General features: G+C 37.5%; 1 protein-coding gene across 2 annotated transcripts in view; it reads left to right on the forward strand.

The window, feature by feature from the left end:
- Nucleotides 1-15931, forward strand: part of BAZ1A (bromodomain adjacent to zinc finger domain 1A) — a 66705-nt gene that overhangs the window by 46161 nt on the left and 4613 nt on the right. For both annotated transcript variants that reach the window (XM_026095064.2, XM_064512364.1), the window contains exons 19-24: nt 1656-1819; nt 2009-2163; nt 4872-5020; nt 12840-13087; nt 13192-13418; nt 14570-15054. In XM_026095064.2, coding sequence (XP_025950849.1) covers nt 1656-1819; nt 2009-2163; nt 4872-5020; nt 12840-13087; nt 13192-13418; nt 14570-15054 — 1428 coding nt within the window. The remainder of the gene's footprint in view (nt 1-1655; nt 1820-2008; nt 2164-4871; nt 5021-12839; nt 13088-13191; nt 13419-14569; nt 15055-15931) is intronic.

Consider the following 15931-nt stretch of genomic DNA (forward strand, 5'->3'; position numbering starts at 1 on the left):
TATGGCTATGTTCTTCTCTTTCGGTGAGAAAATCTGCATCCTTTTCTGCTGTGTACCTTGTGGTCATAGTGGGGTTGTTCCCTTGTTTTCCTAGTTGCTGCTTCTTTATCTGTATTTTGTGTGTGGCTTTCTTCCCTGAAGCAATTGTGTTCCCACACATATATTTTCTTCTCTTTCTATGCTGAAATTATAGAATAATGTTGCTAAAGTGTCATCTTAGAACTTCAGATTTTTCACTTTAATAGCAAGAAAATTATAACGCAGCAGTTCAATATCAGTGGCTCCCCTGCATGATCGGTAATGAAAAGTGGCCCTGTATAATTCTACTTTGGAGGGAGCTTTACTACAGTAGATTTGAGCTCCTTATTTCCTTTACTCACATGACAGGCAGGACAGTTAAACTAATCTGTGATTTTTTTTTTTCCTTGCGCTGCAGACTACCATTCTTTTTCCTCTCTGCACTTGCAAGAAAATAGAAATAAAACAAAAATGCACTATTATGTAACTTTAAATATTTACTCTAGTATTTTTTACTCTATTTAATATCACTTTTTTGCAAGCCAATTACTGCCATTTCATTTCTGCTCAATAAAAATAATCTTATTTCTGCTGCTTCTTTTAAACCAGAAAGAGCATTTCCCTTACCCAGACATCACTGCATGCTAATATCCATTTTGAGAATATTTATATAATTACTGTCAGTCACAGGGAATTGTTTCTGCAGTTGAGTGTGATGAAATTCACCCTGTACTACTTTGACAGCAGCTTTAAGCTATTTTTGATTAGATAGCTCTAAGTTCTTGCATACTTCTAACCACCACTCTACGCCATTACCTTAATCCTATGAACAAAGACATGTACAGGTTTTACAAAGTGTAATTTAGTGTCTGTGCAGGCTTTCAACTTTTCCCCGTGGCTTCTGAGCTTTTGCATGTATATTTAGTTGTCTTTTGAAGAGGTCTTTTGTGTGATACCTCATCATCAACTCTTCCTTTCCCCTTCTTTTTCATAAACTGTCTTCTCCCCCCCCCACCTTTTTCTTTGATTGGAGGGTACAGTCAGTCTAATCCATACCTGTGCCATCTTGTCCATTTGGTTTTCAAGTTAAATATTTTAAGGAGATCATATCTGCCCTTAAGTTGTTCAGTTAGTTTTGGTGGCTTTACATTTGCACATGCTTGTTTTAAATGTTGCCATGATAAAGATCCATGCAAAAGGGAAAACTGAGTTCTGCTTCTTCTATGAAGTAAGGGCAGTACTATCAAAAATGCAAACATACTGGAAATGTGACTTTATCTTTTTTCTTCCCCCCCCCCTTTTATTTACAGCAGAAAAGTGGTTGTTGCTTATCTACTAGTTTAGAAATTATTAAAAGACAATGATTTTTAAATTGGCAAGAATTTCTCATCCTGCATTTTGGGAGGTGTAAATGCTAATCTGTAGGTCTTCCTCTAAAAGTATGCCTTGCTTGCTTGGATCAGGTATCTTAGTTGACATGGAGATGTTGGTATGACTGCTGTTGTTGTTGGAAGAGAGTTCCAGATGTTGAAACTATATGTCTGGTTTGTTCTGTCCTGTACCACTTTCCCTCCCTCCACATCAGCTACTTTAAGGAGTAAAATCCACTAACAAAAAGCTATTTGGAATTATTGCAGACAAATCTCAAGGTGATATTAGACCTCCTTCAGGACGGGGAAGAATGCAGAATGCCCATGATCCAGCTCAAATATCTGCAGAAAAGCAGCTCGAATTGAGACTTAGAGACTTCCTTTTGGACATTGAAGACAGAATCTACCAAGGAACATTGGGGGCTATTAAGGTATCTGTGAATTGTAGAGAACCTGGGAACACAGTGGTGCCGCCAAGTCTGTAACTTAAATGAGAACTCTTGCCTGCTCTGGGTTTTACCGAAAATGTATTTTAATTAAGTGTGTACAGTAATTGGCACTAAAAAAAAGTTTGTGGTCTTTCATTATTTAGAAACTTCCAATTTGTATGTTTGCTTCAGGTTACAGACAGGCAGTCTTGGAGAGCAGCCTTAGAACATGGGCGGTATGAGTTTCTAAATGATGAAAACAAAGAAAATGGTGTAATTAAAACTGTGAATGAAGAATCTGATGAAATGGAAACTGATGATCAAGATAGGTTTATTGTGAAAGACAGGTAAGAACTATGATTTAACTAATGGCTCTTCTTTAGTTTTATAACAGTACTCTAGTTTTTTCACCTTCAGATTATTTTCACCCTCAATTCCTATGTGTAGATATTTATGAACAGGTAAGTTTTATGCTTTGAATTGTAAAACATGAAATTTCTTACTATGTTTTATGTTTTGTAAATTACACTGTTCTGTTACCAAACAAAACCAAGACACCTGCACAAAAATTTTGACAACTTCTACTATTCAGATTTTACACTGCTCAGAACGAACATTCTTTATTAAATAAGAAATGTCTGAATTCACTTTAAAATCATTTAAAATGCAGAGAAAAATTATTTTGGCAATTATGTTCTGCTTTCTGGAATAAACACTTTTTAGAAAAACTATAACTGTCAAAAGGAAAACTGGTAATAGTAATTATCTGGTGAACTGCACAGTGTACCACTTCATGAATTGCAGTAAGATCCATCAGTACAAGAGTGTGGTCTGGATTTGAGCCTTTAGCACGATAACAAGACGGTGATACAATCTTAGAACTTAAATAACAACGATCCTTTTGTAAAGCAAACTGCAACCCAGTATAAGAGACAGAACCTCAAATTGTATATTTTTGCAGCTATAAGTGTTTTTCTGTCCCCCCCCCCTTTTTTTTTTTTAAACCTAACTTTTGAGAGTGATCCGGGACTTCCACTAAATCAGTGTTTGTTCAAAGTATTGATGTTAGGGACTTTCTAGGAAAATTTTTTAAATACTTCATTCTCAGTAGTTACATACTTTTCAGAAATAAAAAAGTATAATATATTTTTCAAAAATTATGTCTTGTAAATGATGAAATGTTGCAGAAAAAACCAGATCCATTAAAAAGGATCATTGTACTAATACATTGTTTGCTTATGTGTTCTGTGAGGTTTCCTGCTAGTAGTATCTATATGTTATGGATAAGCCAGTAGGATTTTTATCTTATGAAAGCAGGTCCTTCTTTTGACAGACTCATGAATCCTGTATTTTGTGGGAATCGAAACTTTAAGGTTTTTCCCTTTCTATTTCATTTTGCTGAATTAGTACTTTCATGTAGGACTCCCTTTCAGATTAGAGTTCCCCAACTGTGTGTGAAGTGGATAGGTTCATCTCTTTTATATCAATGACAGTACTTGTGGAGTTTTGTGTACTGAAAGCCCCGACATGGAAGTATTTCACTGTTTGAATATATTAAGAAGCTAAAATTTGTCTGTCTCCAGTTACCTCAGGCACTTGCTTCCATTGCTGACACTCAGTTCCACTGCAGAAGCTTGTTGCTTCATTTTTTTTCCCCATGATACTGACTCTTTCCATCAAAGTTTCTGAATTGTTGCTACTCTAATAAAGTTATGCATATTAAAATAGATACTATGGGATTCTGGAGTCATATGACAGATTCCTTTTGATGCTGGGTTTTTTATCCACCTCCAAGCAAGTGACATCTCATTAAGACCTTGGAGTTTGACTAGTAAAATGTAAATAAAGTATGCGGCTTTTTTCTGTTTGCATTCAGGCTCTCTAAATGTGTGTGACTGCAAAATATAATGAACAGCTTTTTAGTGTGGAAAAAAGAACAGGGACAACCAAAAGCATTGCTTATTCACCAGAATAAAGCAGAATCCAAACAGTCTTAATTAGTTATATTTCTGATAAACCCCAAGCATAAATTTATTTTTTTCATTTATGTGAGTTGTTCTCCTACATTCTACTTATGTTTGTGATTAAGGAAGATTAATTCCACTTTGAAATGATTGCTTAGTCCTTGGTCAAAGAAGGCTGTTTTATTGGAAAACTACCTTTATTCTTGGTTGACGATTTAAAAAAAAAATCTCGCAGCATGTCCCTTTCAATGCAGTGTGTTTTGCTGTATTCAGTTGTTGAAGCTAGGATCTTTGGTAATGTACATTCTGAGGCTGAAGTATCTTATGTTTAATCCTTACGAGAAACCATATATTTGAAATGAAATCCTGACTTATTTTGTGTTTTCATCTGGATCATCTGAAATTATATAGCTTGCTCATTTATTCATCCCAGAGTTTTAAAGGGATATTTTGTGTAATGAAAAGATCTGAAACAGTTTTAAAAGGCTTTTGCTGTAGATGTCTCTTTTTTATTGCTATGGAATTTTTTCTTGTTTTTATTTCTTATGTGAACAGTTAGAGAAACTCTCCGTGGAGAAGAACATATAACTTAACTCTTTTCAACGTACCATTGTACCATGCACCAATGTACCATAACTTCTGAATCTTGTTAGTTGTAAGAATGTATGTAGTTGAACTTCTGTAGACGGAGGTATTCTAAAATGCTACACCTTACCACTGGCAGAGCTTTTACTTAAAAATTATTTGAACTATACTCTTTGAAGTTTCTCATGAAGTAGCTGGTGGATGTTGTGTAAAATCTTCTGAAAATCTTAATGTTCATAGTGAGCTTTACCATCCATGTTTCTTAAAATCTCTTGAACTCTTTTACCTAAGGATGATTTGTCTAGATTAACTAGATTAGTTATCCCAGTTCTCTAGTTTACTAAGTAATCACACTTGAGCAGTATCTTTTTATGTCCCTGTTCCATGCATGTAAATAAAGTGAAAGTATAAATCCCCTGGATACACATGTGGATACAGATCTATACAAGTATCTTGGTGTTGAATTCAAAATATCAAAAATTATATTTACTACATTTTTATTTTAGACTTGTTGGATTAAAAACTGAAGCTCCAAGTGCTGCATCAACAAGTACAAGTACTCCTCAGCCAGTTAATAATGTGGTCCACTACTTAGCATCTGCGCTGCTTCAGATAGAACAAGGAATTGAGCGCAGGTTTCTCAAAGCACCTCTTGGTAAGCTTCCAGGATTAAAACTGTATGCTTCTAGTTTTGTTTAAGATTTCTAACAAGAATAAACATTTTTTTGCTTCTTTCATGAAAACTAGATGTTTTAGAGTGTTGCATTAGGGGAAAAGGAAAAATAACCTATTTCTATATGAAATTGTGAAAATTAAATGTCAGATTGTTCTCGGATTACAAATCCATAGGTCTTGAAGAAATACTCATATTCTTTCTTAGCATCCTGCGTGTCCTGCATAAAATGTACGGATTAAGAGTAAAATGCACTTTAAGTTACTTAAATACATGCCTATTTAACCTGGATCATTATAGCGATACTGTTTACAGCATGGCCCCACAATTGTATTGATGCAATTGGAGGAAAAACTGTACCCTTAGGCAGAAATGAATTAGCTTGCTGGAGGAACACTTCCTAATTCAGCATTGCTGTTGGGGTCAGTGTATCTGGTAAATATGCCATGAGTTCCTTTTACATGTCTTTAGGTTGTAAAAATGTACACTCCTTTTTATGTCGTTTCTGTGAAACCAATACAGGCCTGGTTTGTCTGGATCACCTTGTTCAGCAGTAACAAACTATTTATAGTAAAACTTGATTAAGATTTATATCGCATATTTTAAGATCCTCAGGTGTTACACCTGGTAAAATGTGGAAATAAAAGATTGCAGGAAAAAAAAGAAAAACAAAGCACGATTATAGCTTGACTCTCGCAAGTGTTACTTCCTTGAATTCCTCTGACATGTTCTGGCAGTGAGAGCCAGAATCTGTAGTTCATAAAATCACGTTGTTTTCCAGTGATCCCTGAGGTCTGGGTTCCTTACCTGCATCCTTTTGCGATTCAAAACTTGTGTTTCATCTTGGAGTTATGTGCATAGATGACTTATCCTTCCTAAGGCAGCTGTCTTATCTAGGTTTTCCCTTCCTGGTGTGATGCTCAGGAGGAGCTGTGCCTTGCGCCTCAACAGGACTGTTTTAATTCTCATTCTTAAGAAGGTAGTGTGGTTAGCAATGCAGCGTGTACCAGGGATTCTCCAGAGCACGAACTGTTATCCATTCTATTAAACTGACCTTCTCCTAGGGTAAGGGCTGCATACAAAATCCTTAGGCTTTGACAGGTTTTGTTGCAGCAGTTTAAGATGTTAATACCACTCAAACTTGCGTTTTCACAAGGGATTACTGCCCTGTGGCACAGCTGACATAAGACTGTGTTTCTGCATCTCCTGTGTACACTCTGGTGTCTTAATGTCTGTTGCCACTGAAGGTGAGTTTCAGATGTATACTGGAAAATCTGACACACACACAGGCATGGGTTCCCTTCCACAAGCTTGTTTCATCAGCATGGTTGTGTCCAGCAGGGGAATAAGTAGCAAACGATTGAGATGGAAGGGGAGAGGAAAGTACTAGTTCAAACGGCAGCTGTTTGAGTGCCTTACTTGGTTAAGTGTTTAGGTCAGCTCAGGAGTGTCCTCCCTTTCCAAGCCAGGCATATTACAGCTTATTTCAGTAGCCTGCTTTCCTGCCATGTGACTGGATTTATGGCATGTACATAGTACAGTTAATTGACAGTACATCTACTGTTTCTCTTATTTACTCTGCATGTGCAGGCTGTCAATGCATTCTGCACATATGCTTCCATTTCCAAACTGTCCCTGAGAAAGGTATTTTGGCAACAGCATCTTGCTGGCGGTCACCAGTCTACCACAGTCTGCCCTTAAGGGGGAAAAAAAAAAAAACTGGCTGTGAGCAGACTCTAGGCTGTAGATTGGTCATCCTGAGTTAGATGCAAAAACACTAAAAGCAAAAAGTGTCCTTGAAATATCGGAGGAAATTTTCAGTAATCCTTGTACATCATCTTTTTCACTGATCCAAATTCTGACCTAATCTAATGATGGCTTGTGGGGTTTTTTTGTCTTACCTTATGATGGTGATTTGTTCCTGAATATAAAGAAAGCAATCTTACACAGTCTGCACTACTTAAAACTCCTATGTTTGTTTACATAACCATACTGCCTGGACCATCTCTTCTGCTTTGAAGAATGATACTGTAACATATAGAATAATATACATAGTTCAGGGAGCAAGCAAAATCCCATGTCTCAACTGTTCTGGCTGACTGCCCTAACCATTAGGCTACAGTGTCAGGTTCCCTCCTCCTTGTACTTTTGCTGCCAAGTGCCTCACATTTTTGGTTGTGTAGTGGCCTACTTTTAACAAGAGATGAGAAGAGCCTGAATGGAGGCAAGGTTTTAGTTTTGTGGTTAGAGTACTCTTGGAGGAGGAGAAGTTTTGAATGGCTCTTTAATAAACAAGGCCTAAAATACACCATGTATTTATTGATGAATTTTTTGACTGTTAGGCAGTTACATGAAAGGCATTCTCACTTGAGAGCTTTTGGATGTGACCAAAAGGCATAACTACAAGGTGTCAAGGAAACCTGTGCATTAGAGAGGCACCCAGCAAATTCAGGCACTTCAGAGGTCAAGCAGCAGTTTTGGATGCAGCCCTTTCTGGATATAACCCTTTGCTGTTCCAGATGTGTTTAAAAAACCGAGTACAGAATTTGCAAATTCTAATCTTCAGTTTAAACTCCCTGCTGGAAACAATGTCTTTTCATGTTACTAAAGCAAGTTCTGTTTCTTAGTTTGCAACTTGCATGTGTATAATGTGCAAAGAAGTTCTCTACTTAGCTTAAAAAGGAGGTGTTAATGATATTACTAAACATCTTTAAAAAGTAGACATTGTGTCTTAGAGAGACTGCTCGTTCAGAGATACCTTCTTTTTTTACTGACATACCTAGGAAGTGACCAAGAGTGCTGTGAGGATAGAAATTGACTTTTAGTATGTAATATGTGACCCCATGGTTTGGCGTCTTTTTCTTTATCTGTTTTTATATATTAAAAAAAAGTGTGTAACAGAGATTTCTCTTTATATCTGTCTCCAGATGCTTAGGAGAATTTTCCGCTAGACAAAATGCCTGTCTATCTTTAATAGTAATTAAACCTGCCAAACCCAACTTCTTAAGTTGATTTAATTACCACTGAAGTAAAAACACTGACTGTCAGGAAAGTGCTATGAGTTCTGCTTTGGCTGTAGTACAGGAGAGTATTTTTGGTAAAATTAGTCCCCTGTATTTTTTCCTTAAACCAAACGGAATCTTGCCTTTTCTTCCTTGTTATTTCTGTCATTGCCTTCACTATGGGTTTTTTCTTTTTCTTTTTTTTTCCTGTTTTCACTGTATGCTCTCTTCCCATTATAGAATGGAGCCACACTTGAAACAATTTGCAGTGTTCACTCTATCTACAGCTGCAAGTGTTAAAGACAGCACAGTGAAATTCACTGCAGTCACTGGCAAGTTCACCCCTGTGGCCTCCAGGGTGCAGAGCAGACAAAGGGACCCAGCACAGTAGTGAAAAGACCAGATGCCTCTCTCTGCTCTTTTCTGCTCAAAGGCCCCATCAGGCTGCCCAGAACCTTGCAGGTGATTCTGAGAAGTTTAAAGTTGAGGTGCATACAAAATATACAAGTGGAAGAGCAAGGAAAGACTAGCAGAGAAGATTGCAATGCAAAAGGAGATCTAGAGATCCCAGGAACAGCACCGTCTGCCTTGCCGAATTGTTAAATGGCTGCTAATCTTATGTTGTTTGGTGATTTAAATTAGTAACACATGACTTGAATTGCATGCATTTCTTAATTATGAATTATGTATTAGAAATCCTTTCATTACACATTAGCTGTGAAAACTTGTTTTTTTTCTTCCTTCAGTCCGGCCCAAAGTACCATTGTAGGAGAATCACAACATGGGGTGCAGCTTTATAGTACATGTGTTTTTTCAGAAAAAAATCTGAATTGAAACTTATTTCAAAAAAAAAAGCCACTACTTTTTTTTTTAATATTAATGTAGCTATTTGATGGAAGCTCTGAAGTGTTTTTGCTTCTCAGATAAGAGTATGTTTGAAGGGGAAAAGCACAAGCAGCTTTTGCTGTGGATTTTGCTTCTCTTTTAATTGCTTTTCCTTATATTTCAAATGTAAGCGGAGAAGTTTTTACAGTGGAGAAGTATGTTTCATCATTCCTATTATGTAGCTGTGGAAATCGAGGTATAAAATGAAGAAGTGACTTGATCACCTAGGTGTCCTATGAGGCAGCCAAAAAAAACCCCATTTTCTGCACCAATGCATAAGCATCCCTTATGTTTAATAATATGTAATATAGACTTCCATACAAAAGGTTGGATTCTAACTCAGAGACATCTTTGTGATGGATAATTGGTAACCATTTACCTCCCTTTTTAACTTGTGCTATCCACTCCTTGCAGGAGAAAAAAATAGAGCTTTCTCACTGCTTTTTGCTTCCTTCTTGTTCGATTCTTCTCTTTCTAGATTTTGATTATTTTTGTTTCCTCTACTTCCAGAGTTGTTTCTTGTTCTGTTTACAATTGTCTTCCTAATAATAGCATCAGACATCTTCCAGTTGTGAACTGAGATATGATTAGCATGTATGCTTCTTTGTTCTCGCTTTCTCATCATTTCCCTGCAGAGCTGTATGAGCAGAGGCAGAGGTGAAAATGGGCTGTTTTTCTGATGAAGAATTTTTTTTGTTTGCTATTCAGAGAAGGTAAAGTCAAAGAAGGTACCTTGTATTTGGAGCAGATTAGGTTTATTAAGGCTCTTACTTCTTGGGAGAACAATTTCATCATTTCATTACTCAAGAACACTCCTGCACAAAAACATCTTAATATGGACAGACAAGCTAGCGTTCTTCGTCTTTGTGGACTGTGCTTATGAAAAAGCTGCATCTTAGAGGTGTTAGGAGGCTCACGACATTACAGACCAGGCAAGCTGTATGCTGAGAGAGGAATCTGTGGTCAATAAGCTGCTTCTGTAGCCATTTGTACTGGAGATGGACACAACGGTAAGGGAGGGTACATTTAAGGAGCATTCAGTTTAACCCTTTGGTTTGTGGAGGGAGCCAAAGTGAATCCAGGATTACACAGTTAGTCCAGGCACACTATTCTCTACCCTTCCCTGCCTACTGTTGTCGACCTGCATATGTTGGGAACCACTGTTCTAGTTGTATTTTTAGACTAAACAAGTATGGATTATACAAACTAGTATTAAAAAAAATCCACCACACTTCAAAAAGGTATTTGAAATAACTTTATGAATTTAATGTTAGGTAATGCAGAAGATAATAAAAGGAAGCAAAGGGGGGATAAAAAGAGGAAGAAAGAGGAAGACCAGACTAGTCAGAGAGATGGTAAATTTTAAATGTTTACTTATATTGCTAAGAGTTGGAAAGCATTGAATATTTTATCAGGTTTTCTTTTCTTTCACCTCAGCAATTCAGTAGCTAGTTGCTTACGTTGAAGGAATTGAAGCCTTGAAACCAATGGTTTAAACTTTATTTGAAGTAAAACAAATACAGCCTAGAGGTAAAAAGAAAGGTTTTCTTCAGCCAGATATAAAGAACTGTATTTTCTTTTTATTACTTCGGAGCAGAAATCCGCATATTCATAAAAATACTTTTTTTTTTTTTTTAATGCCCCTGTTTTTTGAAACTTCGCAGCATTATACAACTGCATATTCCTTTCTAGAAATATTAAAATGGAAAACCCTTCCCTGAACTCAGTTAGCTATTCATGGATGAGTGTGTAGATCTGTCAAATAATTTCATTTGCATTGTAGCAAGGCTTGGAGGGCTTAGCTGAGAGGGGGATATCCCACTGAGCAATGTAGAGCTGCTCAGACACAAAGGAAGAGGCCATTTCTCCCTCAGAGTTAATAGTATATATAAATGGGAAAGATGATGGATGGAAGAAAAAAAGTGTTATTTTGATTTTACAAATTGAGAACTGAAACAGTGCCTGCCATTTGGCAAGTCTTTCTTTCAGCAGCAGGATGTGCTGAAGCAGGCCATGGTCAGTAATCTTTGCATCTTTATTGCAACTGTGATTGTGCCAGTGCAAATATTTATTATGTTGTGTGATGAACTATATTGGTGAACTGATCCAGCTTAAAAATAACTGCTGAAAAAATTAACTAGTAACACTTGAGCTGCCACTGTCAGCGAAAGAAACACTTGCCATACTATATATGCACTTAAAATAATCTGAGTTATAGAAATCTGTGGAAGAACTGAAAGCTGATCTGTCTCATCAGTTGTAGTCTAGTGTAGTAATAGTAGTGTAGTAGTGTACTACACTGCTAGTACACTGATAGTGTAGTAAGCAAGTAGTTTAACTTTCTTTTTACTGAATCTTAAATAATACATTGAGAGCTATACTGCAGTGATGGTTCATTATCCTTAGAAAGACTGAATTTGAGACAGGAAACCTAGGGACAAAGTAATAGAAATTCAGGGAAATCCAGGTTTGTATCTGCAGTTCAGTAACAGCTAAATTTTATTTGCAAAGCTGTGCTGCCTGTTTATCCTCTGTCTTCTCTCATCACTGCTCTTGTGCTGCTTGCTGCTAATGCAAATGTATGCAAGATTAGGCAAATCCTGGCAGAGAGCAGATGAGAAGGCAGAAAAGCCTTGCCAGGAGAGCAATTAGTCTCATTTTCGTTCTTTCATTTTATTTATTATTAGACGTTTTCCTTTTCCAATTTCTGAGGAGAAATCATTTGGCAGACAGCTGGGTTGCAGGCCATTCCTTAGTTGCTGTGACTAGTAGAGCAGGCAAGGTAGCATTGTATACTTCAGTGCATTGTTAATCAGCCAGAGATCACACAGTAATAATTGGAATATCATTTTTAAAAGGAAAATCTGTGGCTGTTTCTATAACCAAAAGCACTGCTGTATTTTTTTTTCCTTTGCTTAAACCTTCTTGCCTTAAAATGCAAGAAATAACTTTCACCATTCATACAGGAATTTGCTTTACACTTAACAGCAGTGATGCAGGATGTAATTTATACCTTCTCATTTCTATACCTGCTGCTCAAACAGCCCATTTGCTTCTGTAAGTCCCAGCTGCTCATTCCTGTTCTGTACTGCCCCTTTCACCGTTCTGTATGTGTATTTGTGTGGCCATCTCAGTAGCCTGTATCGAAAACCATACCTGTTTGAAAAATAATACAGTTTCCCTCCTGCCCACCCTAGGTTATTTCTAAACTAAATCAGAGCCCACATCTTATTTGTTTTGCCACCAGGTGTGTATCACAGCTTCAGATGTGCTATCTTGCTTATACGGCATCAAGAAAGAAGTTATTTTTCAACCAGATCAGTCACCTGATCTGGCTTACCACATGGATGCAAATTCTTGTGAAGGTAGAGCACAGGATAGGGATAAAGATGTTAGAGAGTGGGGGGAGTGCTGAAAAGTTGTCTGGCAGATCATAATGCGGGGCAGGAGCAAGTGAAGGTGGAAACAGCTGTTTAAGCTCTTTCTTGCCAACAAAGTCTCTGTTTAATGCCCAGTAGTTTCTTCAACTGTAAATATTTTTGGATTTTGATGTCTATGTGCAAGGCAAAGTAAACTGGGAGTGTGGGGTTGATCTTAAAGAAGTCTTTTTTTATACTTTCTTAATTGAATCAAATTGTTAGGTTTCCAGGTTGATGTCTGAGTGAGACTTATTTCTTACGCATATGTGCTATGTATTTGCAAGTTCTAAGCTGAATTGGTATTGAAAAGCAACAGTTTACAGATCTAGAAACTAAGGAGGAACTAAGTATTGAAAACTTAAGATAAAGGTTGTAATATTATCCCAATTTACTGCTGCATATCTGTTTGAAATACTAAGCCTTACCTCATAGTCTAGAATAATTTGGATGTTGGAACAATAAGTTTGATCCTGCTTTTTCCTTCTCTAATGGAAGATGCCAGCGATGGTGGACGATCCTATAAAACAGTTTTAGATCGTTGGAGAGAGTCGCTTGTTTCTTCTACCAGTTTGTCCCAAGTCTTCCTTCATCTCTCCACGTTGGATCGAAGTGTCATCTGGTCAAAGTCCATCCTCAATGCTCGCTGTAAAGTGTGTCGAAAGAAGGGTGATGCAGAAAGCATGGTGCTGTGTGATGGCTGTGATCGAGGCTATCATACCTACTGTATCAGGCCCAAGCTTAAGGTATCTGAGGAAAGAAAATTGTTTCCTTTTCCGTACAGAAAATGTGAGTAGTGCTCACAACTAATGGACTCTTACTAATGCTTTCTTTTTTCTTCTGTTACTAGGTCATTCCTGAAGGAGACTGGTTTTGTCCAGAATGCCGACCAAAACAGCGCTCTAGGCGTCTCTCCTCCAGACAGAGACCTTCTATGGAAAGTGATGAAGAGGCTGCTGAACGAATAGAAGACGGGGAAGAAGAGGCAAACTATGATGAAGTGGGACAAAGTGAGGAGGAGGATTATGAAGAAGAGCAAGAGGAGGAGGATGAATCTCAAGAGGAAGAGGAAATAAGGTAAATAGAGATCCATTAAAATGGTTTCGTATTGGAATATTTTGGTTGTTAAGTGTTAGGAATTTTTCACATGAGCACATATCTCGGAAAATTCAGTCTTGAAGAGATGGGGGACTTTGCTTGTTATGAATTTGGCTCTTACTGCTGGGTTTAATACTAGCTAGAGCAAGGTCCGCTGGACTTATTTTCATCTTGGAAAATGACTTCCATCATTTGATGTGAGGGTGAGAGATGGCTATCAGATTTGGATTCTTTGCAGCTACTGTTTTCTGAATGTAAATAACTGGATGAAATGTGGACAGTCTCATACAGTGCAGAAGATCTTTCTGAAGAAAATCTGCAGTTTATTTTTGCCTTGCCCTGAATTCTGGGGCACTAGATGCATAAAGTACTGAATAGTAGGAAGGAAAAGATCATCCACATGAGGCTATGTCACACTGGGAGGGCTGGAGGAGTACTGCAAGTAGCTGGTTTAAAGGCAAATTAAATAATCCAATTTTACAATTTCAGTAAAGTGATGAATTTGATATACATGTAAGGAGTGTAAAAGCTGAAGGAAACTGTTCTGATCTAGGAGAATTTTTCCTGTTTTCTGTGCAGTCATTTGAACTGACTGAAACAAGATCATCTGCTTCGATAGCTGGGATTCAATAGCTCGGGAGAACTTGCAGCTCCTTGGGAAGTAAATTTGTCTCTGGGATCTTCCTTCTCTCCTGTAATGGCATGAAAATCCTGAGTGCTAGTTAAAAACCCAGGCTAAAACCTAACTTTTATGTTTATGTTCTTAGAACTGCAATTTATTCATGTAGCTGATAATATTGTTCGCAAATCCTAGTTATTACAGTTGTTGCGAAAAATAGAGGCAATTTAAAGGAATTGATAGGTGATGCTCCAGGTAGTGAATTTGCATTGCCTAAGTTAGAATCCCGAGAATTTCTTTAATGCAGCTGCTGCTCATAATATTTAATTAAGAGACTTCAGTGCAGAATTTGAGAATGGTAACTGGATGACTGCAATAGTGAAAGCCAGCTGCTTACTGATACAACCTTGAATAGCTGCTTTATTTTTAAATGCTGAATTAGAAAACTGAAAGAAAAGAAGGCAATATAATTTTGGGATAAATATCATACATAATTATCTACTTTTTATAGTCCATCAAAGCAAGGAAGACCACAAGTCAAGTTTCCATTAAAAATGAGAGCAGCCAAACTCAACAATCCTTTCTCAAGTCGGAACAGCCAGCGTCCAGCAAGATACGCTTCTCGGAGTCAGCAAAATACACCTAAGCAAACTGCATCATCATCTAAAGTTACCAGAAGGGGTATGAGAAAGGTAAAATCGGCCCCTCCATCAGTGACAAAGCCTACTTTAAGACTTAATAGCCGGACCACTCGTCAGAGCCAAGGTTCGTTACAAGCAGATGTATTCGTGGAATTACTCAGTCCTCGAAGACGGCGAAGAGGAAGAAAGAATGCTGATAACACATCGGAAAATAGTCCTTCCAATTCTCTTGGATTTAGAATTGTCGATACTGCAGACTCGAATGAACGGGTTAGAAAGTACCCAGTTTCTGCTTCAAAACTTTCTCTTCCTGTTAGTGAACCCAAGAGAAGAGGCAGGAAACGACAATCCACAGGTTAGAGAAATGTGTTTGTCTAGAATGAAAAGAGAGCTCAGTTCCTTGCTAAAATATTCCCATGGTAGAGTAGAGAAGACTAGAATTAGTGAGAAATGGTGGTTGAAAGAATCTTTACCACTTTCAACAAGGCAGACCTGTTTCCCCCCACCTTTTTTTTTGGGGGGGGGGGAGGGGGGAGTATTTCACTTCTAGAGTCACTGTAAATTTCAGTCATGTAAAGAATAAATATCCTAATAAACATATAGAAAATCTGAAAGTGATATGTATGCCTTATAACCATGCAAATGCAAGTGTTTACTTACAGGTCTTATGGTTTTGCTTTACTAAAGAGTTAGTGAAGAACACAAGCAGGCGAGGTAGTCAAGTTAGGAATACACATGCGCAACAAGAAACTGTTAACAGAATGAAAATGTAATCTATCTGGTGTAGGGCTAACAGTATCCTTGCTTGTTAAGCTCATACAAAGTATTTGATGGTGGGGAAATAGTTGGAAAGCCACAACACCTTTAAAAACAAAAACAACCTGGTGTGTGACTGAAGAGTGTGAAAGAGCCTGCACTGCAGTGTGGCAGCGTTGTATTCTATAGCCTTTCTGTCCTTCACCACTGGGAGTTTCTGGGCTTATCCTGCAACTACCTTGGTGACTACTCTTGAAAGCAGATAAAACCACATTGAACAGAGTTTTGCAGAAGTAGAAGTTATGAGCAGAGAGCTTATTCTGTTTTTCTCTGATAAGACTGTTCTATAAGTGTTTAACAAATTGTTTTAAAATTGAAATTAGTGAAAAAAATCTTTCTAAAACTGGGATGAAGAAGATAGAAGAAGGAGCCCAGCTAAGTTCTGGTACTTAATATTTTATACAGCAAGAGAGACC

This window comes from Dromaius novaehollandiae, chromosome 5 (genome assembly GCF_036370855.1).
Source record: "Dromaius novaehollandiae isolate bDroNov1 chromosome 5, bDroNov1.hap1, whole genome shotgun sequence".
Classification (NCBI taxonomy): Eukaryota; Metazoa; Chordata; class Aves; order Casuariiformes; family Dromaiidae; genus Dromaius; species Dromaius novaehollandiae.